This window comes from Ailuropoda melanoleuca, chromosome 4 (genome assembly GCF_002007445.2).
Source record: "Ailuropoda melanoleuca isolate Jingjing chromosome 4, ASM200744v2, whole genome shotgun sequence".
Classification (NCBI taxonomy): Eukaryota; Metazoa; Chordata; class Mammalia; order Carnivora; family Ursidae; genus Ailuropoda; species Ailuropoda melanoleuca.
Window position 1 is genome coordinate 93,754,130 of NC_048221.1, and position 27,840 is coordinate 93,781,969.

General features: G+C 37.7%; 1 protein-coding gene across 5 annotated transcripts in view; it reads left to right on the top strand.

Annotated features, from left to right (window-relative positions):
* The first annotated feature begins 300 nt into the window (after window positions 1–300).
* The window catches only part of ZNF638 (zinc finger protein 638), a 124,951-nt gene continuing 97,411 nt past the window's right edge, over window positions 301–27,840 (top strand). Inside the window, exon 1 of one of the 5 annotated variants that reach the window (XM_019794833.2) lies at window positions 301–480. In XM_019794833.2, the coding sequence (XP_019650392.2) occupies window positions 365–480 (116 nt within the window). In that variant the 5' untranslated portion in view covers window positions 301–364. The remainder of the gene's footprint in view (window positions 481–27,840) is intronic. The other 4 variants (XM_019794836.2, XM_019794835.2, XM_034659336.1 and 1 more) reach the window with 4 other exon arrangements.

Sequence of the window (27,840 nt, forward strand, 5' to 3'; positions counted from 1 at the left end):
ATTCGGAAAAGAGAGAGACCCCGCAAAATCAGAAGTGTGTCCCGAACGTCTCAGACTCTCACAGATCTTTCATCTGCGGAATGTGCGTTCTCTGCCCTCTCCACACTCACCCAACACACACGATTCCGAGGCGGGGGGCTCCGAAACCTGGACTGCTCCGGGCCGGTGGGCGAGGACCTCTCTGCGGACACCGTCCCTGGGCTGCCCGGCCGCTCGCGCCCCGCCCCCAGCTTCCCGCGCTCCGCGCCCATTGGCCCACCTCGGGGGTGGGCGGGCCGCGCCGGGGTGCCTTGTGCCCTGTGGCGGAAGAGGCGGCGTGCGCCCAGCTCCCGGAGCTGCGCGGGTGCTGTGGAAGCCGCCGGCGATGCCCCGGGATCCGGTTCCTGCCGGGGCTACAACCCGGGCTGCAGCGGGGGCTACGGCGCCGAGTTTGGTCTCCGCGACCACCGCAGCTCGGCGGGCTTCGGACCATCTGAAGCGGTGAGCGCTTCCTCTGCCCCCGGGGTTCCCTGTCCTGCTGCGTCCTCTTGGGCTATTGGCAATGGGTGGGATGGCGAGGGCCGACGGACAGGCAGGGTCCGTGCCAGGACATCCTCGTGTCACGGGATTCTGGTCCAAATTCCGCTGCCCCCCCTCCCCTCCTTGACTGTCACTCCCCCAGTAGGCCGGTCTTAAGCGCTGCGCAAGTTGTGTGTGCGGAGGCTCCAGACGGTCAGCGAATAGCAGTGGGACGCCTCACGGGCACTTGTCGCTCGGCTTCGCGGTCCCAGCGGCTCTTCCCCCGGTCTGGACAGGCTCTGTGGAAGCGGCGCTGTGCGGGCAGGTCTTGGGAGAGCACGATTAAGTAAACGATCCTTTACACTGCAGGGACCAGGCACCGTGGTGATGAGGAGTCTACAAATAGCGTGGTGTTCGCCTCTCAATCAGAGAAACAGATCCGACGAGCTCGAGCTCTTTTTAAAGATTGCTCTTTAAAAAAATTACCTTGTAGCATTGCATAATATGCTGTATCTCATCCAAAAATAGTTTTTGATCTCAGGGTAGTAGTCATTTGAATGCAACATTGATAATTTTTTTCCTTAAATAATAAGTTTGAGCTTTCTTATTTTAGAGTAATAGATTTCTTAATGAAAGGAACTTCTCAAAGTACAGAAAAATAAAAGAAAAACCACAGATAGTGTTTTGAGTCATCATTTTTTTTTCTTTTGAGTCATCAGTTTTGAGGGATTTTGTTTTTCCAGTTTGCTTAGGTTTGCTTTCACCCACAACTGCATACCCAGGTTCCAGACCTTTGGAATGATGTAAATAGCGCGTGCGGCCCCGCCCCCAGCCCGTTTGACAGCTGCGGGGAATCCGCCACGCCCCGGAGGCCCGCTCCGCCTGCGGACTCCTGGCTGTCCCTGCTCCGGGAGGCTGTGGCGCCACCCCGGGAGGGCAAGAGGACGCCCGCCCGGTCCGGCTGTTTATTGCAGCGATTTGTACATTCCAAGAGTCCCCAGAAAGGCGAGCTGCATACCTGTTAGGATATTGGTCACATCCCAGCCTGGGGTGGGGGTGAGGGGGTTGCTCTGCGTAGCAGCATCAGCTTTTTACCCGCGGTGGCAGGAGTCTGCGTCCGGTCCTCTCGCTGGAGCAGGCTGAACCTACGCTTGGAGTTTTTAAGTGAATTGCTCTGACAACCCCATACACCGGTACTGTACTGTCCTCTCCCAATCTTTGTGGCCCTTGTGCGAGTCGATGGGAGTCGGGAGAGGAGAATGATAGACATTTTTCAGAACGGATCGTCCATTGTTCTGTCACGGTTCTTGGCGCTCCTTTCTAGATCTAAGTTCTGGTGACATTGTTTCAGATTGCTCTGCTCTTTGCCAAGACCCCATTTATTGGTTTGAATTGAAAAGGAGTGTCTATTTCTTATTCCATAAGGATTAGGGAAAGGAATTCCTGATTTGAGAAAAAGGTGCTGGCATTTAGTTTGCTGCCTTCCAAGGATCAGAAGATTATTGATGTTTTAAAAATGGGAGCATATTGGAGATTGGAGAATACTGTAATTATTGTTTTTATTAGGCAGTTGGAAAATAAAAATGTTGCTCTATTTTATTTAATGATTAGGAAATGTGTAAGTACTTTAAATACATCTTTTACAATTGTGAATGTTGCTGTGAATTGTCTTGTAAAATCAAAGGCACCCTCAATTCATCTTTTCTGTATCTTTTTTTTTTTTTTTTTGCATTTTACACAATGCTTGGCACAATACTTTGAACAGTGTGGATACTTAATGTGTATTTTTTGAATGCATGAAGGGAAGAGATATAACAACTTTTACTCTTTGGTATAGTGAAACAGCATCTCTATTGTATTTCTTAAAATTCTGTTTCTAGCCTAAATGAGGGAAACAATTTGCTAATTNTCCATAACGCCGGGATTACGCCCTGAGCCAAAGGCAGACGCTTAACCGGTATGCCACCCAGGCGCCCCTAGTCATCAGGATTCTTAGTAACTTATTTGAACTTCAAGTTTTTAAAAAATTGAAACAATGTTGCCTTTTTAATTGCAATCAAATACTTTTCTTGAACTTTAAGTGTATTTTAGAGAGGGGAGGTGAGAGAGCTATCACATGCAGTAATTCTTTACCTTTTGCCTTTAGGGATGTTTTGTGGTAGTGAGGAAAACTTACTCAGTTTTGATCTATGAGAATAGTATGGTTTAAAGAATTTGTTGGGATTGCTTTTTTTAAAGAAAGTTATGCTATATTTCTTATGATTTCTAGAATGGTATAATATGCTGTATCTTTTCCAAAAATAGTTTTTGATGTCAGGGTAATTGTTTGAATGCAACACCCACACTTTTGTTTCCTAAATGATGAGTTTGAGCTTTCTTAATTTATGTTTATGCACTTTATTTTATTAAGGAAATTTTGTAAAATACAGAAAAATAAAAGAAAAACCCATGTACAGTGTTTTGAGTCATCAATTTTGAAAGATTATTTTTTCCCGATTTACTTAGGCCTGCTTTGACCCACAACTACATATTCAGGTCCCAAATTTTGAATGGTGTTAAATTATGGTGTTGAATATGCAACTTCAGGGAATGTGGGGCTTATTGGTTGTATTAAAATTTTTCTTTTTCTGGGGTGCTTGGGTGGCACAGCGGTTAAGCGTTTGCCTTCGGCTCAGGGCGTGATACCGGCGTTATGGAATCGAGCCCCACATCAGGCTCTTCAGCTATGGGCCTGCTTCTTCCTCTCCCACTCCCCCTGCTTGTGTTCCCTCTCTGGCTGTCTCTATCTCTGTCGAATAAATAAATAAAATCTTTTAAAAAACCTTTTTTTCTTTTTCTCCATTAAAATGTCAAAACCAGCAGAAACTTTACAGCATTTTCTCCTTTAAGATATGGATGTGATGACAAAAATGCTTTAATAATTTTGAGTCTTGTAACAGGAAATACTATGACTTTTAGAATGACATTAAATTGGAAGGCTTTGAGAACTCGAGTCGGCTGTTTTTCAGGGATGTGTCATTGCTAGTGTTTTTTCCCCCATTCTCTGAAGCTTCTACATTTCTTGCAGCATTCATGTAAGAGCTATGGTTTTAATATCAAAGTTCATTACCTTCTTTTTTGACTTTTTGACGTGTTACGTGTGCAACATTTTGCAGTTTGAGATTTGGGGATTCATTGGGATACCTGAAAACTCACACATCGAATCAGTAAAGCATCCTGTCATTTCCCTTAAGTGTATTTAGTTTCCCATTAACAGTTAAGTAGGTTTTTGGAGGGCATTTTGCCCATTGTTGTTAAAATTCTTAAATTTTTAGATAATTTTGACCCAGCAATTCTACTTCTAGGAATTTACTCTAAGGAAATAATAATGGGTATGTACATACGGTTAGTTACTTGGATATTTGTTGCAATGTTGCTTATGATGGTGAGACTTTGAAAACACTCAATGCCCCCAAATAGGGAAATAGTAAAATGATTTAAGTCAGAGAATATCTATACAATGTAATAATTAATATTATAATATATTAATTAATATATTGATACAATGCAATATCAGTATATAATTTAATGTATTAATACATTAATATGTTGTATTAATACATTATAATTGGTATATTAATATAATGTAAACATGTAGCCATTACTAATGATGTTGTAGGAAAAAATTGACAAAATCAAAAGATGGTCGTCATATAATATCAGGGTAAAAAAAGAATACTTAAAGCGTGTGAATATGTTTCCATTTTGGTTAAAAGAAGTTTAAGAATATTCTGAAGTGTAGTAAAGATTATGCTTGATTTAATATTCAGCTTGTCACTTCGAGAGAAATTCTTCTGCATAGTAAAGTTTAAAAAGCCCTTGAGCTAGGTTTAAAGAAGGAAAAAAGCAAAGACTATATTTACATATGTAGGCATTGAAACCTTTTTGTCTTTGAAATAATCGTGGAGTCCCTAGAGATAAATGGGGATTATCCATATGTCCCTGCTTATCCCCAAGGTTTACTCTTTCTATTTTATCTGAGCCTTTGTAATTTTAATACAGGTTAATAGATTTATTTATGTAATGATTAAGTGCCTGATAACTAAGTTCTCAAGTTGGCATGGAAGTGTGCGAGTTCAGTGTGTGATATGATTGTAATTTTGTACCAAGATAAAGAGGTATATTTTTTAAAATTAAAAAAAATATTTTTGAGTAGGCAATGATTTTATAGGGTTGAAGATCAAAATGTAAAAAAAAACCACGTTGTACAATGAAAAGTTTCCCTTTCCACTGTTCCTCATCTCCTCAATTCCCATTTCTCCAATTCACCTACCCTGGGTAAGCATTATTACTAGTTTACTGCTTAACATTCCAGAGATATTTTATGCATATCTGAGCCAAAACGGATCTACATTTTTCTCTTCTTGGATATATTTGCCATTTTTTTTCCTTTGCTTTTTCTATTTGACAATGTATCATGGAGATTTTTTTCATGTCAGTACAATAGAGACTATCCTCAATAAAAGTTTTTTTTAAATATTTTATGTATTTATTTGACAGAGAGAGAGAGTGCGCGTGCACAAGCAGGGGGAGTGGCAGGCAGAGTGAGAGGGAAAAGCAGGCTCCCTGCCCGACGTGGGGCTCTATCCCGGGACCCTGAAGTCATGACCTGAGCCAAAAGTTGGTGCTTAACTGACTGAGCCACCCAGGTGCCCCAGTAAAAGGTTTTTTTAAAAAAGTGGTTAGAACATAGAAAGCGTATAAAGAAAGGAGATGGACCTTAATTAAAACAATTAAAGGGAGAGTTTTCTTCATGGTTAGAGTGTCAAGTACAAGGCGCTCTTGCTGAGTGAAGAGGAAACCACTTAGCGTACTTGAACATGGCATATGAAATTGTGAAAGCTTCCAGTTTAAATACCATTAAATTTAAAAAATATTTTATTTATCTATTTATTTATTTGATAGAGAGAGAGAGTGCAAGCAGGTAAAGGAGAGGGACAAGCAGACTCCGTGCTGAGCAGGGAGCCCGACTTGGGGCTTAGTCTCACCATCCTGAGATCATGACCTGAGCGGAAATGAAATCCAAAGTCTGTTGCTTAACCAACTGAGCCACCCAGGTGTCCCCAATATACATATTGATTTTAAAGTAAAATTTAAATATTTATATATTATATAAGATTATATAATATATATTATAATATATAATGATTATTATAATATATATGTAATTGAACAAAATAGAGCAGTTCGTAAAAATTTGCCACAAAAATATGAGACACATGTTCATTCGTCTTAAGTACTTGTTGCTCTCTGTTGAGGCAACTACTTTCAACTCCTAATTTTTTCTTCTAGTATTTACCTCCTAAAGTCTTAAAGTGAAAGTTTATAACTATCTCTTGACTTAAATGATTTAGATATTATTTATTTTATTTTTTTGTAAGTTGAGAATTGATACTTTATGGTGAAGATTTAACACCTTTAACTCTCTCTCTCTTTTCTACTTCCACTTCCTCCATCCTCTCAATTGAGATTTTATCTCGATATTTAGTTAAATCAATAGGTTTTATATTATTATGAATAGGTAAATATGACTAGCCTTTGAGCCGAAAGATAAAGATTGTGTTTTTTTCGCTTACCTAAGTTTCTATCAATCTATGGCTTTTCCCAAATACTCAAATGCTGTCAAATGCTCAATTACAAGAATCTATCAACTTCATTTTTTCTGTAAGACTTCCTTCCCATAGGTCTCATTCTTCATGTACATCTGGTCTGTTTCTAAGTTTGCAACCAACCTAAAGATTAGTGTCTTTAAAGAGTTAAGAGATTGTACCCATAAAATAGGATTTGGATGCTATGGAAAGAAACAATCAGAGAATAAGAAAGTGTTCTATGAAATTAAACATATGATAGCCACAATGGAATTCTGAATAGAAGGACTAAAATATAAAGTCCTCTAGGTTTGGTGCATAAGCTATAGTTCTGGTTTACCTCTCTCCTGGTTTGGGTCCCGTTACCTAGATCTTGATTTGGTTGACTCAATCATTTTGCTCAAGCACTTAGTCCAGTCACTTCCTAAGAAAAGAAATTTTCAAAGTCCTTGTATGTCTTAAAGTGTTTTTCTTCATGGCTAGGGTGTTGAATTGTAGTTTGGCTGAGTATGAAATTCTAGTTTTTTCCTCAGAATGATTAAGACTTAATTTTAGAGTGTCTATTGTCAGTATTACTGTGAAGAAATCTGGTATCATTAAGTCTGATACCCCTTTATGGATTGTTTTTCCTTTCTGAAAGCTTTTTAGAATCTTCTCTTTGGTATCCTGAAATTTGATGAGTTGGTGACCTTGATGTGATTCTTTGTTTCATCCATTGTGGTCTGCACTTGGTGAGCTCCTACAGCCTGACGCCTCTTGTGTTTTTTGTAGTGTGGTGAAATTAACTCTAATAATTTCTTCCTTTTCATTTATTCTGTTCTCTTTTTTTCTTAGTTGGAATTTTGGACCTCCTGGATTGATCCTTCAATTTTCTTATCTTTTCTCTTTTGTTTTTCATCTCTTTCTCTCTTTTTTTTACCCCCCAACTTCTCTGGGCAAGTTTTTAACACTATCTCCTAGCCATTTTCCTCAGAATTTCATTTTATTATATTTTCAATTTCATATTGCTCTTTCTTATTTTGATTGCTTCTTTTTATAGCATTCTACGCTTAATAAATGCAGTATATTTTCTTATCCTTTTAAAGATATTCACTGTATGGGGTGCCTGAGTGGCACCGTGGTTAAGCATCTGCCTTCAGCTCAGGGCGTGATCCCAGCGATCTGGGATCGAGCCCCACATCAGGCTCTTCCTCTATGAGCCTGCTTCTTCCTCTCCCACTCCCCCTGCTTGTGTTCCCTCTCTCGCTGGCTGTCTCTCTCTCTCTGTCGAATAAATAAATAAAATCTTTAAAAAAAAAGATATTCACTGTAGTTTTATTTTGGGACTTTCTTTTGCTTTTTGCATTATTTCTACCCTTTATAGTCCTTTCATTTCTCCTCATTTTTCAGTTTCTTCAGAAAGAAGCCTCCAGTCCTCTGCAGTGTGAGATATAATCCTGGGTGTTGGCATTCTGGGAGCGGGGCCAATGAAAGGGACTGTGTCAAGAGTCCCCAAGATCACCTCCAGGTTCAGTGATTCACTAGGAAGATTCACATCACCATATGTCACCATATGGTCATACTCACAGTTATGATTTATTTTCGTGAAAGGCTTCAAAGCAAAATCAGCAAAAAGAAAAGGAACATGGAGTGAAGTCCAGAGGAAACAAGGCAGAAACTTCCCAGAATCTTCTTCCGGTGGAATCACGTAGGGTGTGCTTAATTCCTTCATTACTGAATTGTGACTCTATGTGTGAAGTGTTGTCTAACAAGGAAGCTCATTAGAGACTCTGCACCCAAGATTTTTACTGGGGACTGTTCACATAGGCACCCTCCACCTAGCACATACCAAAATCCCAGACTTCCAGGGAAAGCAGGTGTTGAGCATAAACTAAACATTGTTTGTGCTAACTATGATTAGGCGTATTAAACAACTCTTGTCAGGGAATGGTGGGATCCTTTCTGAAATCAAAGTTCCCAGATTCTAGCCAAGAGTTAACTTTGCAAGCAGGCCTTGCAGTCTCAGGCCTGCTATGAGAATTCTTTTCTGCACAGGGACTGAGGGTCCCACAGTTTCCTCTGTAGGCTTTCACTTAACCTCCTTATCTTCTGCCTGGTGCCGTATCCTTGCCCTTGAATGGTAACCTGGAGGACAAAGCCTCTCACCTGCTATGGGGCTGACGAAATCACCTGTTATAACAGGGTTGGAGAGTGGCCCTACAGAAGGGAGTATCTAAACATTTTGTATTAGTAAAACATTGCTGTTACTTATCCTATAGCTAGATGAATGGTTCTCAAAGTGCTGTCTCAGGGAATTCCTGAGACCCTTTCCATAATAATATTGATGTGATATTTGCCTTTTTCTTATGAGGATACAATGGAGTTTTCCAGAGGCTATGTGATAATCCAGTAGCCCAAAGGCAGAAATATAAAGCAGTGCCACCCTTCTCACTAATTTATTTTTTGTTTTGGAAAATATAGTTATTTTTCCATAAAATAATGGGTTTATTATTATTTCTAAATGGACTAATAAATATTTTTAAATTTCTATTTTTCTTAAGATAATGATTACTGGTAGATATAACCCACATAAATGAAAGTTCTTTGGAGTCTCAATGGTTTTTATTTATTTTTGTATTACTTTGGTGTGTGTTGCAATTTTTTTATTATTGAAATAAAATTGACACAATATTATATTAGTTTCAGGTGTACAACATACTGATTTGACAATTCTATACATTACTCCTTGCTCACCATAATACGCATTGTCATCATCTATCACCATACAATGTCATTACAGTATTATTGACTACATTCCCTATGATGTATTTTTCATCTCTGTGACTTGTTTATTCTATAACTAGAAGTTTGTACCTCTTAATCCCCTTCATCTATTTCACTCATCCCTCCTATTGTAGCATTATTTACAATAGCCAAGATATGGAAGCAACCCAAGTGTCCATTGATAGAAGAATGGATAAAGAAGAGGTAATACATACATATAATGGAATATTACTCAACCATAAAAAAGGATGAGATCTTGTCAGTGCTTTTTAAATATGTAGGTCCTTGCACCAAAAAGCTTGAGAAGCCTACATCTCCCATTTTTCTGAGTCTAGAAATTTGTTTTTCTACTAGTATTAATACCTGTGTTGTCCCATGTGGTAGCCACTAGTCAGTTCCTCAGTAACACTAACGACCTTTCAGGTGCTCAATAACCTGTGGGGAGTAGCGGCTACTGTATTGGACAGCACAGACCTAGAACATTTCCATCATTACAAAACATTCTGTTGGACAGTGCTGATCAAAGCTGTTAATATTTAAAAGCCATTCTTATCTCTTTCCCTTATTCATTTCTACTCCTATGCTATTTGCTTAAGTATAACAGTTAAGCACATATACATGTATTATTGGTTCATAAAACATCTCATCTGTCACCCAGGCAAAGACCAGGGACAGGCCCTCTGCTAGGACATACACCATGCACACAAATTGCTCTTGCGGGAGGAAGTGGGACTGCCACATGGGCAGTGTAGACCTGCGTGGAGTGCTATGCAGGGAAGCCCGTTCATAGAAACTGCGGTGTGAATGGTGTGTCTCTGCAGGTGCAAAGTGCAGTGGTCCCAAGTGCTTAAAGAGCCAGGATTTGAGTCCAGATTTGTGTAATTCTGGTCTGTGCTTTTTCATTTCGGTTAAGATCACCCAACCAATCCCTTTTGTCCTGTATATATGGGCTGTTGAAGGATAATTTTAAAGACTAGGTAAAAATCATGATTCTCATACAAATATAAAATTTACAAGTGTTAAAGATTTTATTTAACTCATTAGTTAAAGGAGGGAACCAGGAAGATGTTACAGCCAGTTCAAAGGGAGAAGCCAAAGACCAAAGACCAGACATATTTATAGATCAGGAAAATGCAAATGAAAGCAGAACTGGCCTCTTTTATGGTGGAAGGGAGTCACTTGAACCTCCAGCAGACAGGATTTACATGCCTAGAGGCAAGAGTTATTTTACATCGCTCTAACTTTTCTTCAGTACAAACTAATAGAGAATAATAGTTCAACAGCTGGAATTAGATAACCAGGAAAGGCATCATCTAAACAAAGATCACTTTCCACTGAAACACACATTTTCTCCTATAAAACTCACCTAGTGATGTTGAGATTTTAATTTGCCTGCTCCTTCCTGAAAAGTTATCTATATGAAAATTCTGGTCAACAGAGAAGTTCAATTTATCATTGAAATGAATAAATTTGTATTCTGGGTTTATTTGCTAGGTTACTTGCTTGTTTTAAGCAAGTTGCTTAGGTGTATAAGGCAAATCAGTGATAAGCTTAATAGGTAACTTAGCAGTCTTCTTTTTTTTTTTTTAAGATTTTATTTATTTATTTGACAGAGAGAGAGGCAGCGACAGAGGGAACACAAGCAGGGGGAGTGGGAGAGGGAGAAGGAGGCTTCCCATGGAGCAGGGAGCCCGATGCGGGGCTCAATCCCAGAATGCTGGGATCATGACCTGAGCCGAAGTCAGACGCTTAACAACTGAGCCACCCAGGCGCCCCCTGAGCCACCCAGGCACCCCACTTAGCAGGCCTCTTACCTTGGTCCCAGACTGGTTTCCCTACCAGAAACTGACAGTGGCTGAAAAAATTTTTTTACGTTCAACACTGAGCTTGGAGGGCATCAAAACAAATAAGGCTCTGTTTTATATTCTCATTGGAGAGACAGCCTTGTACATAGTGAACCATTATACAGTGTAAAAGGTACTGCGCTGAGAAAAACGTGATGTAGACTCACAAAGGAGGAAGCAGTGCATTCTGGCTGGGAAGTTAACATTTCATCAGGGCTTTGAAGGAAAACTGGAATTTAACCAGAATGGTTTTTCCATTTATACAAATATGGGAACTTCTGATTATCCTTCCAAATAAAAAGCCAATCAGACCTAGCCTCCTGGTAGTCACACCCTTGTTTATATGGGTTCCTCCCACACTGTATCAGGATTGGTCTGTATACCTATGTATATGTGGTGGAGTGACAGCGTGTGGATTCCAAGGCTTAGTCGTTAAGACTTCGCTGCTTCCACTGTAGTCTCTGGGATTCTCTGAGAGAGATCAACTGCCAGGTCATGAGAACACTCAAGTAGCCTTATGCAGAGGCTCGAATGGGAAGAATGGAGACAGATGGAATGGCTAATTGCTTCTCAGGTAAAGAGAGAGAATATGTGCCATGTGTTTAAGATTTTGAAACGATCAGGCTACAGAAACAGAATAGGAATTTCTCTTCCCAGGAGTTTTCTTGTTTGTTTGATTATCTCTATAGGCATCATTTAGAAGAGCTAAACAGCTCCATTTTGAGCTCAGTTTTCTTAGAACAAGAGCAATTTGGATAACAAAAAAGAGGAAAGGACATTAAAAAAGCAAAAACAATAAACTTAGGCTTTTTAGATGCAACTGGGAGTTCTGGGCAGTCAAGCACTGTTTGGTAGGCCACTGTAGCTCCAGCCGAAGAGGGGAGGCCTTGTTGTGTGAAGCTTTACTAAGAATATAGATTAATGTGGATAGGACTTAAACCTCATGATGGGTTAGGGGAAGATGGATGGAATGGTATGGACATTTGTTGGACCATCACAGTGTTTTATATATTTTTTAGTTAGTTGCCAACACTTTGAAATAAAGCAGCTTCATATAAACTCACAAACACGCACAAATCTGCATTTCCAGTGTTTAAAGACGAGGAAGCGCTGAGAACACTGAGATTACATTAGCACATGGCTGCAAGAGGCTGGAGTTGGGGAGCACCTGTCAGTTTTAGAGAGACATGTGCTCTCCACTTGGACCATCCCCACCATTCCCTCTTACTCCCAATGTCTAGGCAAAGTATCTGTAGTCATTTTTTGTTTTTACTTGTGCTGCTGTTTGCACCCTGTAGCTTTAAGAAGGAAAGACTGTATATATTAGATCCACTTGTCTTTCAAAAGTGGGGGAGTAAAAGCCCTTTTTATTATTTAAAAAAAAGGAGAGAGATTTGTGTGTGTGTGTGTGTGTGTGTAAGTAAAGAATATTCCTGTATTTTAATATGCAAACAAAGTGTGTCTTTGTCAAAAGAATGCAAATTAAGATGCCATTTTATTTTTTTTTTAAGATTTTATTTATTTATTTGAGAGAGAGAGCACACATAAACAGGGAGGAAGGATAGAGGGAGAAGCAGGCTCCCTGCTGAGCAGGGAGCCTGATGTGGGACTTGATCCCAGGACACTGAGATCATGACCTGAGCTGAAGGCAGATGCTTAACTGACTGAGCCACCCAGGCACCCCTAAGATGCCAACCCCACATAGTAAGCACCATAACTAGTATTTAGAAAAGATATAATAGGGTTTGTTTTTGATGAGCATTAAATAAGGGATGAGACCATGATATGTATTTATTTATTTTGGTAAAAAAAAAATTCCTGGGTCTCAATACCTTATATAGATAAGTTCCTAAAGCAATGCCTTTTAAGTACAGCAGAAATTATGTACCTCAAACAGAATGAAATGTAAAATGATGTCAATATTATTGGAAATACTATCTCTTAGCATCTTGAATATATGATTGATAATTTAAAGGCAGATTACATTTCAAATTTAAATTATTTATGGCATTTTCAATTCAAGCTCGTGAAGATACATATATAGATAATATCATACAGCAATATCTGTGGTGTCTGCAAATTTTAATGGGTTGAAGAACTTTTGGATTTGTCACCCATGAAAAGACCAGTATCAAATGACTCATTTATGTGTGTTAGGAAAGTCTCTCAAAATTTAATGAAAATAGTTTAAAAACATATTAGCTTGATGATAGAGCTCCTAATAAGTAGTTTACGTTAACATTGGACATTTTGGTGACATGGTGAAAGGACGAGACATGAATTTAATAATTTTCAGGGCTCCTGCTGAGCAGGGAGCCTGCTTCTCCTTCTACCCCTCTCCCCTGCTACATGATCTCTCTCTCTCTCTCAAATAAATAAATAAATACATCTTTAAAATGGGGCACGTGGGTGGAGTCAGTTAAGTGTCTCAGTTGGTTAAGCGTCTGCCTTTGGCTCGGGTCATGAACCCGGGGTCCTGAGATCGAGCCCCACATCAGGCTCTCTGCTCAGCAGGAGCTCTGCAAATTATTAAATTTCTCACTCTCCCTTTGCCTGCTGCTCCCCCTGCTTGTGCTCTCTCTCTGTCAAATAAATTAAACAAATCTCTTAAAAAATCTTTTAAAAAATTAAAAAATAATTTGTTTATTGCAGATTTCACTAGGAACAATTTTAGTTCAAAAGCTAAACAATGCAATGAATATAGTAATTATCACCATAAACTGGATGCTGATTCTTGAACTTTAAGTATTCCAAGGCCTTGCAGGATTCGTGGTTTGTACAACTCTAGTCTCCTACATGCAGTTTAGGACTGAAAATGTTTTTTCAATTGTTAAGAGAAATCAATCTGTACTTGTCATCCAAGAGAGGACTCTTTGCCTCAGTTTACCAGTGAAGACTGGTTCAAAGATTTGGCTTTTTTGGTTAAATTACAGCTCAAGTAGATACTGCAAATATTTCTTTACAGGGGTATTCACAGGGAGAACCACGTTTATACGATTCAGTTCTCCTATTTTAGTAAATACATGTAAGGAATAATCTGGATCATTTTCATATGCTGAAGTTTCCAGCATTGAAAATTATGGTCTTAATTCCCAAAATGATGGAAGTTAAGACTGAATTCTAAGGCAGGCTCTTTGATTTTATACTTTATGAAAATGAGCTAACATTTCTCAATTAATAGCAATAATGTGAATGGATAGCTACAAATGAAGGTATAAAAACTAATTATTATAACATTGGAGCAACAGAATTCCAGAAATAACCTTTGAATTACCTTAAATTCAAATCTCACTATGCAAAAATTTCATTTTTGTTTGAAAGTGGTTGTGTTTAAGAGGAGTTGTTTTCTCTTATGAAACTCAATTAAAAAAAATACTGCTCTTGGGGCGTCTGGGTGGCTCAGTCAGTTAAATGTCTGCCTTCAGCTCAGGTCATGATCCTGGGGTCCTGGGATTGACAGGGAGTCTGCTTCTCCCTCTGCCTCTGCCCCCCCATCCCAGCTTGTGCTCTCTCTCTCTCTGTCTCTCAAATAAATGAATAAAATCTTAGGAAAAAATACTGCTCTTAGTTCATGGATTCAGGGATGTATTCCATATTACACATTGCATGCAACTCTAAATTGACATCTTGGTACAAGAAGGATGTCAAATTCTTGGATTTAGGTCTAAGGTGTTGTGAGCTACAAGAAAACCTTAATAATTAAGTGTTCCTATTTTTTAATTTGTATTTTGTCAGTTTCAAATTGATAATCTCTCCTGTCATAAATGTTTGTACTATGTTACATGCCTAAATCATAGTTTGTTAAAAATAATGTTTGATTCTATTTCTGGCATTTGAATTTTCTTTGATTTTGATCACTTCAATATATTATCATTCAATTTCATTATTATATATTATTATTTCCAATTTGATATATTCAATTATCAATATATATTATTCAATTATTATAAGTTACCTGCTGGTTCCCTGTAGGTATCTGAGTTTGTGACCCTTGCCGTCAGTGAAAGGTAAAATCTTAGCTATATTCTTGGGGAAGATGCCTGTGAAAATATGGTGATCACATCATTCTAATTAATTTTACACTGTTACCACTTTTCCTTAACTTAGGCACTAAACATATTTTTGGTGGTTTGTTTCATGGTGGCAGTTTTAGGGAGTAAACATAAAAAATTCCTGCCTATTTATTTCAGCATCGTAAGTGCATATTAGCCAGCCCAGCATCCTGTAACAAGACTTTTCCCTTCACCTTTCTCTCACCCCTACAGAATATTCCATGAGAATTCCTTATGAAAGCTTCAAGGCAAACCATTAAAAAATAACACCCCTGAGCTTTGATAGTATCAGAGGGTCCACCCAGACTCTGTTTAGACAAGTTATTGTGTTCAGGTGAGGAATCAGAGGCTGTGCTGTGTTTTGTAGTGACTCTTGAGTTTCTTAGTTGCCTCATTGAAATTCTTTAGTTGGGGACCAGATGACTAGTGCCTGTGAGAAGCTGCCTGGTACTGTCCTCTCCCTGGCAGTGCTACCCTCACCCTGGCTCGGGTACAGCTATGGCTCTGCCCTCTCAATTGCTTGCTGTTTGCTGCCTTTTCATAGAATTATAGACCTTAAAGACTCTCTAGTAACGCTTTCGACCACACACACTATTTTTTTTTTTTTTTTTTTTTTTTTTTTTTTTNTTTGCTGAAGTTCCCAAACCAGCTCAAGGAAAACAGAGAAAAAGAGGACAATGGAAAATGTTTTTCTAAATCCTAAATAATTGGTGGTACTGAACTGTCACTATGAATATATACTTTTTTCACCTGTAAGGTTCTGTATCTAGTTGGGTGTTTAAATTTTAATTTTGCTGAATGTTTAGAAAAAATATATTTGTTTAAGAAACAATAATATCGGGGTTGGGGAAGGAATGGCATCTTACCACCCTTCACATTTCTCCTTGCTCTCTTTGATCCTTCTTTGGGGTCAGATAGAATTATGCTTCTGAATACACTCTTCAGTAGTTCTCAAGCGTGGTCCCCATGCCAGCAGTTCCCCGCACTGCCTGGGAACTTGTTGGAAATGCAAATGTTGGGCCCCATCCCAGACCTGCAGGATGAGAGCCTACTCTCAGGGAGTGGGATGGGCAGCAACCTGTGTTTTAACAAACCTTTCAGGTGACTCAGATGTACACTGAAGTTTGAGAGCCACTGCTTTCTATAACTGGAATTATGCCCGTGTTAGGTTTAGATGTGGAGACCGATAAAAGTTTTCAAATCCCTGTAGTGTCTTCCTGCTTTCCTTTCATTGCTTTGGGAGTCTGGAGAAAGTATATATTGTGGTGAACTGCAGACCTTAATCCCAGCTTTGTGGACTTCATGGTGGCTACTGTCAGCTAACTGCCTTGAATGACATCTACTAATTGTTGAGGTCACGGGTGAGACAGATCCTTGGGCCCTTCCAGAAGAAGTCAGAGTGGGCATCCTAAGAACTGTTGATCAGAGGGAGAGCTAGTTTTGAGACACGACCAAGCAATTATTCTCCTCTGGTTACTTAATGTAAGTAATCCCTCTGGTTACTTAACGTAAGTAATCCACTGGAGGAAAAAAAAATCATCGAGTATATGAATTTGTATGTGAAATTGTGTGTTCGGGTTTTTTTATTATAGTAGAATATACATAACATGAAATCTACCATTTTAAATATTTTTAAGTTACAGTTCAGTGGCGTTAAGCATGTTCACATTATTGTGCAACCATGACCACCATCCATCCCAGAACTTTTCCATCAGCCCAACTGCATTCGGTTTTTTCTCCCCTACCGTGGGTTATGTTTTTACTTTATTAACACTGTCCTTTGATGCACAAAAGTTTTTAATTTTGATAAAGTCCAATCTATATGTTTTTTCTTTTGTTGCCTGCGCACTGAATGTGTAGATCACTTTGGGAATTGTTGACATTTTGTTTATTTATTTTGAGAGAGAGAGAGAAAGGGGGAGGGGAGACTTATTGACATTTTAACAATTTCAACTCTTCCAATCTATTTAGTTGTTGAGTGGTTTTTATCAGGAAAGGATGTTGAATTTTGTCAAGTATTTTTCCTGCATCAGTTGAGATTATCATGTGTTTTATTTCCCCTCTAGTTCATTTTATGAAGCTAATATTACTCCAATACCAAAACTAGATAAATATAAAAAAGTACAGACTGATACCTCTCATACAGAAATAAAATCCTTAACAAAATATCAGAAAATAGAATTAAACAAGATATAAAAATAATTATATGCCATAGCCAAGTGAGGTTTATTCTAGGGATGTAAGGCTGGCTTAACATCTGAAAATTAATTAAACTAATTCACCATATTAACAAGATAAAGAAGAAAAACCACATGGTCATATTTATCAATGTAGAAAAAGTATTTGACAAAATTTAACATCCATTCATAATTAAAAACTCTCAAAAAATAGGAAGAGAGGAGAACTTTCTCAACTTGGTAAACAGTATCTACGAAAGCCTACAGATAGAATCATACATAAAGGTGAAAGACCGAATGGTTTCTTTTTAAGATTGGGAACAAGAACAGTGCTGGAAATTATTGCAGAAAATAAAAGGCATACAGATCAGCAAAGAAGAAATAAAACTGTCCCTGTTTGCATATGACATAATTTTCTTCATAGAAAATCTCAAGGAATCAACAGAAAAACTAGAACTAATACAGAAGTTCGGCAAGGTTGCAGTATAAAGGAAAAACATACAAAAATCAATTGTATTTCTAGATGCTATGAGTGAACACATGAACACCAAAATTGAAAATGCAATACCATTTAAAGATGCTCCAAAAATATGAAATACTTATGTGTACTTCTAACAAAAAAAGGTACAGGACTTGTATGCTGAAAACTATACAACACTAATGAAAGAAATCAAGGATGATCTAAATACATCTTTGGAGAGAAATACCGTGGATTAGAAGATTCTACGTAGTGAAGATATTGATTCTCCCCAAATTGAAATATAGGTTTAATGCAATTGCTATCAAAATCTCAGTAATCTTGTTTGTAGAACAACATTATTCTGAAATTTACATGGAAGAACAAAATAACTAGAAGAGCTACAACAATGTTAAAGAAGAATACAATGAGGGAAGTCAGGCTTTCTGATTTTGAGAGTTACTATATATAGCCATGGTAATCCAGGCTGTGGTGTTGGTAAAAGGATAGACACACAGATTAATGCACAGACTAGAGAACCCAGATGGATACCTACACAAATACGCCCAACTGGTTTTTTACAAAGACGCAAAAGCAATTCAATGGAGGAAAGATAGCTGTTTCAACAAATGGAGTTAGAGAAATTGCATACCCACCGGCAAAAATATGAGTTAAACAACAGTTAACAAATAGTTAATAAAGAAAAACCAATCAAACTAGAAAATAGGCAAAGAGGGACGCCTGGATGATGCAGTTGGTTAAGCATCTGACTCTTGATTTCAGCTCAGGTCATGATCACAGGGTCGTGAGATTGAGTTCCATGTCCGGCTCTACACTGAGCACGAAGCCTGCTTAAGATTCTCTCTCTCCCTCTCCCTCTACTCCTCCCCCACTTGATATCTCTCTCTCTCCAAAAAAAAAAAAAAAAGAAAAAAGAAAAGAAAAAGAAAGAAAGAAAGAAAGAAAGAAAGAAAGAAAGAAAGAAAGAAAAAGTGGGCAAAAGACACACTGAGGCATTTCAACAAAGGATAATACAGATAGCAAGTAAGCACGTGAAATAAACGTTTGGCATCATTAGCCATTAAGGATGTGCAAATCAAAACCACAGTGAGTTATCAGAATGGTTAAAATAAAAAAATAGTGAAAACCCCCAATACTGGCAAGAATGCTGAGAAGCTGGATCACTCATACTTTGCTGGTAGGAATGTAAAATGGCATCATCGCTCTGGAAAACAATTTGGCAGTTTCTGACAAAATTAACCATGCAACCCCAATAGCGGTTGGGCATTTATTTGTCCCAGAGAAATGAAAGCTTTTGTTCACACAAAAACCTATACACTAATGTTCCAAGAAGCTGTATTTGTAATAACCAAAGCCTGGAATCTGCCTACGTGTTCTTCAAAGGGTGAATATTTAAACTGTAGTATGCCCAGGGACACCTGGCTGACTCAGTCGATAGAGCATATGACTTTGATCTCAGGGTCGTGAGTTCAAGTCTCATGTTGGATATAGAGATTACTTTTTTTTTTTTGAATGTTAAACTATGGTACATCCATACTATGGAATACTATCCAGCAATAAAAAGGACTGAATTATTGGTACATGTAACAATCTAGATGGATCTCCACATACTTATGCTAAATGCAAAAAGCCAATCCTTAAAAAATAACACATCATCTGATTCTGTTTATATAACATTCTTGAACTGACAAAATATAGAAATGTTGAACAAACTAGTGGTTGCCCCAGGTTATAGAAGGAGATGAGTGCAAGACAGAAATGGATATGGGTATAAAAGTGTAGTCAGAGGGATCCTTGTAGTGATGGAAATGCTCTGTATCTAAATTGTATCAATGTCAATATCCTGGTTGTGATATTTTATTGTAGTTCTAGAAGATATTACCATTAGGAAAAACTAGATAAGGGACATAGGGGACCTCCCAGTATTATTTCTTACAACTACATATGAATCTACAATTATGAAAAGTTTAATTTAAAAATTTTCTAGGGGTGCCTAAGTGGCATAGTTGGTTTCAAGTCCTACTCTTGATTACAGATCAGGTCATGGTCTCATGGGTCATGGGAAGCCCCACATGGGACTTCTGGCTCAGTGGAGAGTCTGCTTGAAAGGTTGTCTCCCTCTGCCCCTTCCCTGACTCAGTGCTTTCTCTCTCTCTCTCAAATTAATAAATAAATCTTTAAAAAAAATAAAAATAAAAATAAATTTTTTTCTGTAAATGAATTCAGCAAAATAGCAGGATACAAAGTCAACACATAAAAATCAACTGCATTTCTATATATAAATAACAAACAATCTGTAAAGGAAATTAGAAAAACAGCTCCATTTACAATAGCATCAAAAACAATAAAATACTTAGGAATTCATTTAACCAAGGAGGTGAAAGACTTGTATAACGAGAACTACAAAACATTTCTGAAAGAAATTAAAGAAGACTCAAATAAATAAATACATTGTTCATGTTCATGGATTGGAAGACATCATATTGTTAAAATGTCATGCTCACCCAAAAAGATGTACACATCAATGCAATCCCTATCAAAATGCCAATGATGTTGCACAAATAGAAAAACCCATCCTAAAATTCATATGAAATCTCAAGGGATCCCAAAGAGCCAAAATAATCTTAAAAAATAATAAAAATCTGGAGGATTCACACCTACTGATTTCAAAATTTATTGCAAAGCTACAGTAATCAAAATAGTGTGGAATTGGCATAAACACAAACATACAGACCAATGGAATATAATAGAAGGCCTAGAAATAAACCTTCACATATGTGGTCAAATGATCTTTGATAAGGGTGCCAAGATCATTCAATGGGGCAAGTATCTTCAATAAATGGTTCTGTGAAAACTGGATATCCATAATGCAAAAGGATGAAGTTGGGCCCTTACCTAACACCATATACAAAAATTAAATCAAGTGGATCAAGGACCTAAATATAAGACCTAAAGCAGTAAAACTTTTAGAAGAAAACATATGACAAAGCTTTAAGATATTGGATTTGGCAATGATTTCTTGGATATGACACCAAAAGCACAGGTAACAAGAGAAAAATAGACAAATTGGATTTCATAAAGATTAAAAAATTTTGTGCCTCCAAAGACACTATCAATAGAGAAAAAAGGGAACCCACAGAATGGGAGAAAATACATACAAATCATATGTCTGACAAAGGGTTAATACCCAGAATATGTATAAAACTGAAACTCAACAACAAAAAACGAACAACCTGATTCAAAAATGGGCAAAGGACTTAGACATTTTTTCAAAGAAGATATGCGAACGGCCAATAAACACATTGAAAAGATACTCAATATCACCAATCATTAGGGGAATATAAGTCAAAATGCATTGAGATTCTACTTCACACCCATTAAGATGGCTACAATAAAAAAAAAAGAGAGAGAGAGAGAAACAGCAAATAGTGACAAGAATGTGGAGAAATTGGAACCTTTGTGCACAGTTGGTGGGAATGTAAATCGGGATGACTGCTGTGGAAAACAGTGTAGTTGTTTTTAAAAAAATTTTTTTTAAACCATATGGTCTTGAAGAGATATTTGTAAACCCATATTCATAGCAGCATTATTCACAGTAGCTAAAACATGGAAGCAACCCAAGTGTCTATCAACAGATGAAGGGATAAGCAAAATGTGATAGATACATACAATGGAATATTACTCAGCCTTAAAAAGGAAAGACATTCTGCATATGCTACAACCTGGACAATCCTTGAGGGCATTATAGAAGTGAAATAAGCCAATCACAAAATGACAAATACAGTACGATTCCATTTATACAAGATACTTAGAGCAGTCAGGTAGTTGCCAAGGGCTAGGGGGAGGGGTAAGGGGAATTATTGTTTAGTAGGTATAGAGTTTCCATTCTACAAGGTGAAAAGAGTTATGGAGATGAATGGTGGTGATGGTTGGATACAATATGAATGCATTGGTACCACTGAACTGTACCCTTAAAAATGGTTAAGATGGGGGGCACTGGGTGGCTCAGTAGGTTAAGCATCTGACTCTTGATCTCAGCTCAGGTGTCGATCTGAAGGTTGTGAGTTCAGGTCCCATGTTGGGCTTCATGGTGGGCGTGGAGCCTACTTTAAAAAAATGGTTAAGACGGTAAAGTTTATGTTATGTGTGTTTTACCACAATAAAAAAAAAAAGAAAAAAATTCTGTAAAGAAGGCTTTATGCCCAGATGGCTTCAGTATGGAATTCTTCTAGGCATTTAAGGAAAGGATAATACCAATATTTCACAAACCTTTCCCCAAAATAGAAAAAAACAAAACAAAACAAAACAAACCAGGAATACATCCCAACTACTATCATGAGGCCAGCATGACCTTGACACCAAAACGTGTCAATAATATTTTGAGAAGGGAAAATTATGTACATGAAAAACATAGGAACAAGATGGAAACATTGGAACATAGCTGTATAATCTCAAATAAAATATTAGCAAACCAGATCTGGGAATATATAAAATAAATCACAAATTGATATTCCATTTAACACCAAGGAATGTTAAGTTGATTTAACATTAATAAATCAATTAGTGCTATGTTTCACATGAACAGAGTAAAAGAGAAAAATCATATGACCATCTTGAAAATCAGAAAGTGTATTTGATAACATTGAATATCTGTTGATGAAAAAGTTCTTGATAACTAAGAAATAGAACTTTGCTGATCCATTGAAAGTGATATAAAAAAACAAACCCCTGCAACAAACATCATACTTAACGGTGAAAGATGAAAGATTTCCTTTTGAGATTGGGAATAAAACAGTAATGTCCACTATCACCCATGTGTTCAGCATTGTAATTGTGATCCTAGCTTGTGCAGTAAACGAGAAAAAGAACCTGCTAAACTATACTAAGGATTGGGAAGGAAGAAATAAAACTGTAATTGCCATAGATCAAATGATTGTGTATATAGAAAATACTAAAGCATCTAGGGAACTAATAAGTTCAGAAAGGTTGATGGATTCAAGGCCATTATACAAAAATTAATTGCTTTTGTATATTGCAACAACAAACAAACTTTTTAAAAATATAGTATTTTCAAGAGCATCAGGAATAGCAGACAGCCTCTGTTCTGTCCTGCCGCTGCTCCCTTTTGGTGTATTCAATAAACTAATATCTCCTTTAAAAAAAAGCATCAGGAATATTAAATACATCTAACATAATGTATATATATTATATGAATGCAAAAACCATTAAATATTATTGTGAGAAATTAAAGAACTTTAAAAAAAAATTTAAGTAGGCTCCACGCCCAACGTGGGCCTTGAACTCACAACCCTGAGATTAAGAGTTGCATCCTCTACCTACTGAGCCAGTCAGGCACCCCAAAATTAAAGAATTTAGGATTAAATGGAAAGATATACCATGTTTATGGATTGGAAGTCTCAGTGTTGTAAAGATTTCACTTCTTAACAAACTGATCTATTGAGTCAATGCAATCCCAACCCAAAGTTCAGTAAGTCTTTTTGAAAACTTGACAAGCTGATTCTAAAATGTACATGGAGGGGTGCCTGGATGGCTCAGTTGGTTAAGTGGCCAGCTCTTGATTTCTGCTCAGATCATGATCTCGGGATCCTGGGATTGAGCCCCACATTGGGCTCTGCAGTCAGCAGGGAGTCCGCTTGAGGATTCTCTCTGTCCCTCTCCCTTTACACCTTCCCCTGTTCTGTCTCATGCATGCATGTTCTCTCTTTCTTTCTCTAAAATAAATAAATCTTAAAAAGAAAAAAACAAACCAAAACAAAAAAAAAATGTACATGGAAATGCAAAGGGCCAAAAAGGAGCCCAAACAATCTTCAAAAGAGGAAGGACTAGCTGTGTTGACTATCAAGACTTATATAAGCTGCAGCTACTATGAAAGTGAAATATTAATGGAAAGATAGAAAAATCAATCAATAGAATTGAACAGAGAGCCCAGAAACAGGCTCCCATATATCCGGACACTTGATACATGATGAAGTTGACTCTAAAGAGAAGAGGAAAAAGGACTAATTTTTTCAGTAAATGATGCTGAGACAATCAGATGTTATTTATTAAAGAAAGAAATAAAGATACAAAATTATAAACCAAACCAAACCACGCTATTAAAAAAAAAATAGTTCCAAGTGGATGGTAGTTTTAAATGTCAATAGCAAAACAATGAAGTACCTGAATGATATTATAGGGGAAATCTCATAACCCTTGTACAGTAAAAGACTTTTTTTTTCCCAAATAGGGTGCAAATAACACTAATTGTAAAGAGAAAGATAAATTGGACTACATTAAAATCAAAGTATCCTATTCATCAAAAGTCACCATTAAAGACAGTGTAAAAAGACAAGGCACAGTGAGGGAGATGTTAGTATTTGGAAAACTCTAATGGAAAATACTGAACAATTAATATACAGAATATAGAAAGAAAGCTTACAAGTCAATAAGAAAAAGGTAAACAACCCAAAAGAAAAATAGGCAAGAGACTTAAATAGGACTTCACAAAAGCAGCTACCCAAATAGCCAGTAAACATATAAAAAGGAGCTTACTATCTTTAGTGAATAGTGAAATGCAAAGTAAACCTACCTTTCTTTTTTCCTCCCTTCCTCTCTTCCTCCCTCCCTCCCTCCCCTCCTTCCCAGATTCAGCCCTGCTGAAGAATTATCACAGAGGAACGAAAAAAGAGATTACTCCTCACTAGGAATACTGTGGCAGTATCCTCTCACTGGTACCCTCACATCAACTATTGCAAATCTTCAAACCCTTCTCCACAGTGAATGATACCTGGCAATTATCACCTAGAATGACCTTTTCAAAATATACCTTTCATTGTGATACTCTTTGGCTTAAATCCTTCCACAAAGACTGGTTAAAGTAAATTCTAGGCTATCTCCATAAAATGAAGTATTCTGCAGTCATTAAAAAGAATGAGGTAGAGATCTTTGTACTAATATAAAATAACCTCAAAGAATTACTGTTAAGTCAAAAACAAGGTGCAGAACAGCATGTTTAAAAATGGGCGGGGGGGGGCCTGGGTGGCTCAGTCAAACATCTAACTCTTGATTTTGTCTCAGGTCATGATCTCTTAAGATTAACATTAAGTTTTTCTCCCTCTTCCTCTCCACCCCCAACCTTCCCTCTCTAAAATAAAATAAAATAAGGGGCGCCTTGGTGGCACAGCGGTTAAACGTCTGCCTTCGGCTCAGGGCGTGGTCCCCGCGTTGTGGGATCGAGCCCCACATCAGGCTCCTCTGCTATGAGCCTGCTTCTTCCTCTCCCTCCCCCTGCTTTTGTTCCCTCTCTCACTGGCTGTCTCTATCTCTGTCAAATAAATAAATAAAATCTTAAAAAAAAAATAAACTAAACTAAAATAAAAAAATAAATAAAAGTAAAAATGAGTAGAGGAATAGATACGGTGGAATGTCATCACATATTCACATATGTTACTCAAAATCAACTAAAGCGTATAGGTAAAAAGCAGAGAAATACATGTTACTAAACAGGGGCGGGGACTGCCATGGCCATTTCCCCCACGTTATGAGTATATGCTCCGTCCTGTAACAGTCTATGGAAATAGCATCCAAATAATTTTAAGGGTTTTATTGTTCATTTATAAAGAAGAATTACACATAACACAGGAGGCCAGACAAGTGAACAGTAGTGGTTTTCTTAACTATTGTGTAGGACTATTTGTTATAAGAGGGTGTCACACTGGGGTGCCTGGGGGCCTCAGTAGGTTAAGAATCTGTCTTTGGCTCAGGTCACGATCCCAGGGTCCTGGGATCGAGCCCTGCATCAGACTCCTTGCTTAGTGGGGAAGCTGCTTCTCCTTTTCCCTCTCCCTTTCCCTCTCCCTCTCTCTCTCTCTCTCTCTGCTGTTCTTTGCTTGTGCTCTCTCTCTCACTATCTCTCTCTCGCTCTCTGTCAAATAAATAAATAAAATCTTTAAAAAAAAGAGGGTGTCACACACATTGCAGGATTTTTAATATATTTGGCCCTCAACCATGAAATGCCAGTAGTTCCTGAGTTATTGGGTCAAGCAAAGAACCACCCCTACAGATCTTCAAACAGAAGTGGGCGGGGCAGGCGTTGGGATCATGCTGTCTCAAACTGGGAACATAAGAGGAGAAAAAGAAGAAATAATATAAGTTCACAAGAAAGCTGAGTGAAGAATTAGAGGTCTTTAGGTTTGATTATACAGAAGTGTGTATGCTGTATTTGATTAAAGAACTTCAGGACTTTTCAAAGATTAATTTGACCATAAGCAAGGCAGAAAAGGAGGTAGGGTGGGGGCACTCAAGTTTTATCTGGGGTTTACGTTAGGCTCTCAGTTGCCAACACCAAAGAGCTGCCAGGAAATGGCCATGTGCCTACAGGACTCATCAATCTTCCCCTGTGAGCCTCACCATGAAGTGTTCCCCTGGTACTTGCCTTATTTCCCCAGTGCCAGCCTGTCCCTCCTCCCTTCCAGAAAAGGGGAAGGGGAAATATCCTTGAGGGGGGAGACCAGCCCTGAGGAGGAAATAGGATGCTGACTAATTTAAGAATTCTGATTTGATGCAGTGTGTTACTGGATTAGACTAAGGAGACCCAGAATGAATTCAGCATGAAGACCTATCTTGCAACTGTTACAACTGTGAAAAGTCACACAGACTTCCCCCCAGCAGGGGCTTGCCGGGGCAGCTTTCCTCAGAAAGATTTTGAGCATAGCCAGCTTTGGTCCGGGACTTCATAAATAGACTGGACTGTGTCCAGCTTTGATTACCACACTTTTAAAAAGATATAGATAAATTTAGGAGCCCACAGAAAGTGATCAAAATGATCAAAAGCCGGCAAACTCTCAGCCCTAAGATTGGCATTGACCTTTTTTCTGGAGCCCAGCCCAGGGGCGTTTGAAGTTTTCAGTAGCAATACTGCAAAAGACCACAAGATGGCAAAAGAGCTCTAAAATGCCTTTTTTTTTTAAAGGTAGATTTGGGAGAGGCCGTTTCAGATCAGATGTTCCCTGATGAAAAAAACAAGGATGAGAAAGTTTAAAAATGTTTATATTTCAAAGCTTATATGATCAAAATACTTGCTCCGGCAAGTTTTTGCAACACTTGCTTGTAAGATGAATAAGGTCTGAGGATGTAATGTAAAACATGGTGACTATAGTTGATAACTCTGTATTGTATAATTGGAATTTGCCAAGAGTAGAAGTTAAATGTTCTTATCAAAAAATGTATATATGTAAAAAAGCGTATATATGTGTGTGTGTGTATCGTGTGTGTGTGTGTGAATAGTTAATTAACACATCCATCATGTATATACAAAGCTACGTGTTAAGATGTCAATATCACAAAAATATGGATTCTGCCAGGGACACTGTGTAACTACTTGGGACAGAACCCATTTACTAAACTGCACTGGACATGCAGCACAAGCAAAAAATAAACCTCTGTTGTGTTATTCTAAAAAAAATACATAGATAGTGACAGATAACCAGATGGAAGAAATCCTTTCACAATTTATATGTATATCAAATCATCATGATGTATAAATATCTTACAATTTTACTTGTAATAAAAATAAAGCTCTAACTAGAATTTAAATAAAAATTTGAAAAGGAAAAAAGCTAAAAAAATAATAAAGCTGAGAAAAAGAAAAAAAAGACCAATACTGGTAGATGAGTTAAAGATTTCTCAGTCAGTTATATCAGATACTTAACAGACATCAATATTGCCTCCTTAGCTTTCTGCTATATTTTTTTTTCTTTTTTCTGACCTCTGTCCTTCTGTCTTCTTCCACCAGACATTATAATATGAGGAAAGCAATATAATGTGATTAAGGGTGTGGGTTACGGAGCCCTACTGCTTGAGTTCACATAGAGGCCACCAGTTATTAACTACGTGACATTCAGCAAATTAGTTAACTCTGGGCCTTGGTTCCTTTTTCCAAGGATGGGGAACATGACATTGTCCACTTCATTGAATTATTCTTAGGATTAAATGAATTGATGTGTGTAAAAGCTCTCAGAACAATGCCTGGCAAATAAAAATGTTAAATATTTATGGAATTAAAGTTTCAATTTTTTTCTATTAATTTACAGAATTACCTTGTTTTAATTTGTTAAGCAGATGAGTGAACTATTTGAGGCTTTTCTCTTGTTAAAAAAAAAAAAAACCAAAAACATCCAAATAAAATTTAGGTGCTTTTGGTGGAGATGGTATTTCATAAATTTTTTTTTGTCAGTCATGTTTTCCTATTTCCCACCCTTATATTAGTCACTAAAAAGAAGATGACAGGGATTATGTTTATTTATACAGCGGGTTTTTATTAAAGGATGTAGGGTTGTTATATTCCCAGAAAGTGAAATAAGAAACAAAAAACCCCAGATTCAAGCAGGATAGATTTTTACT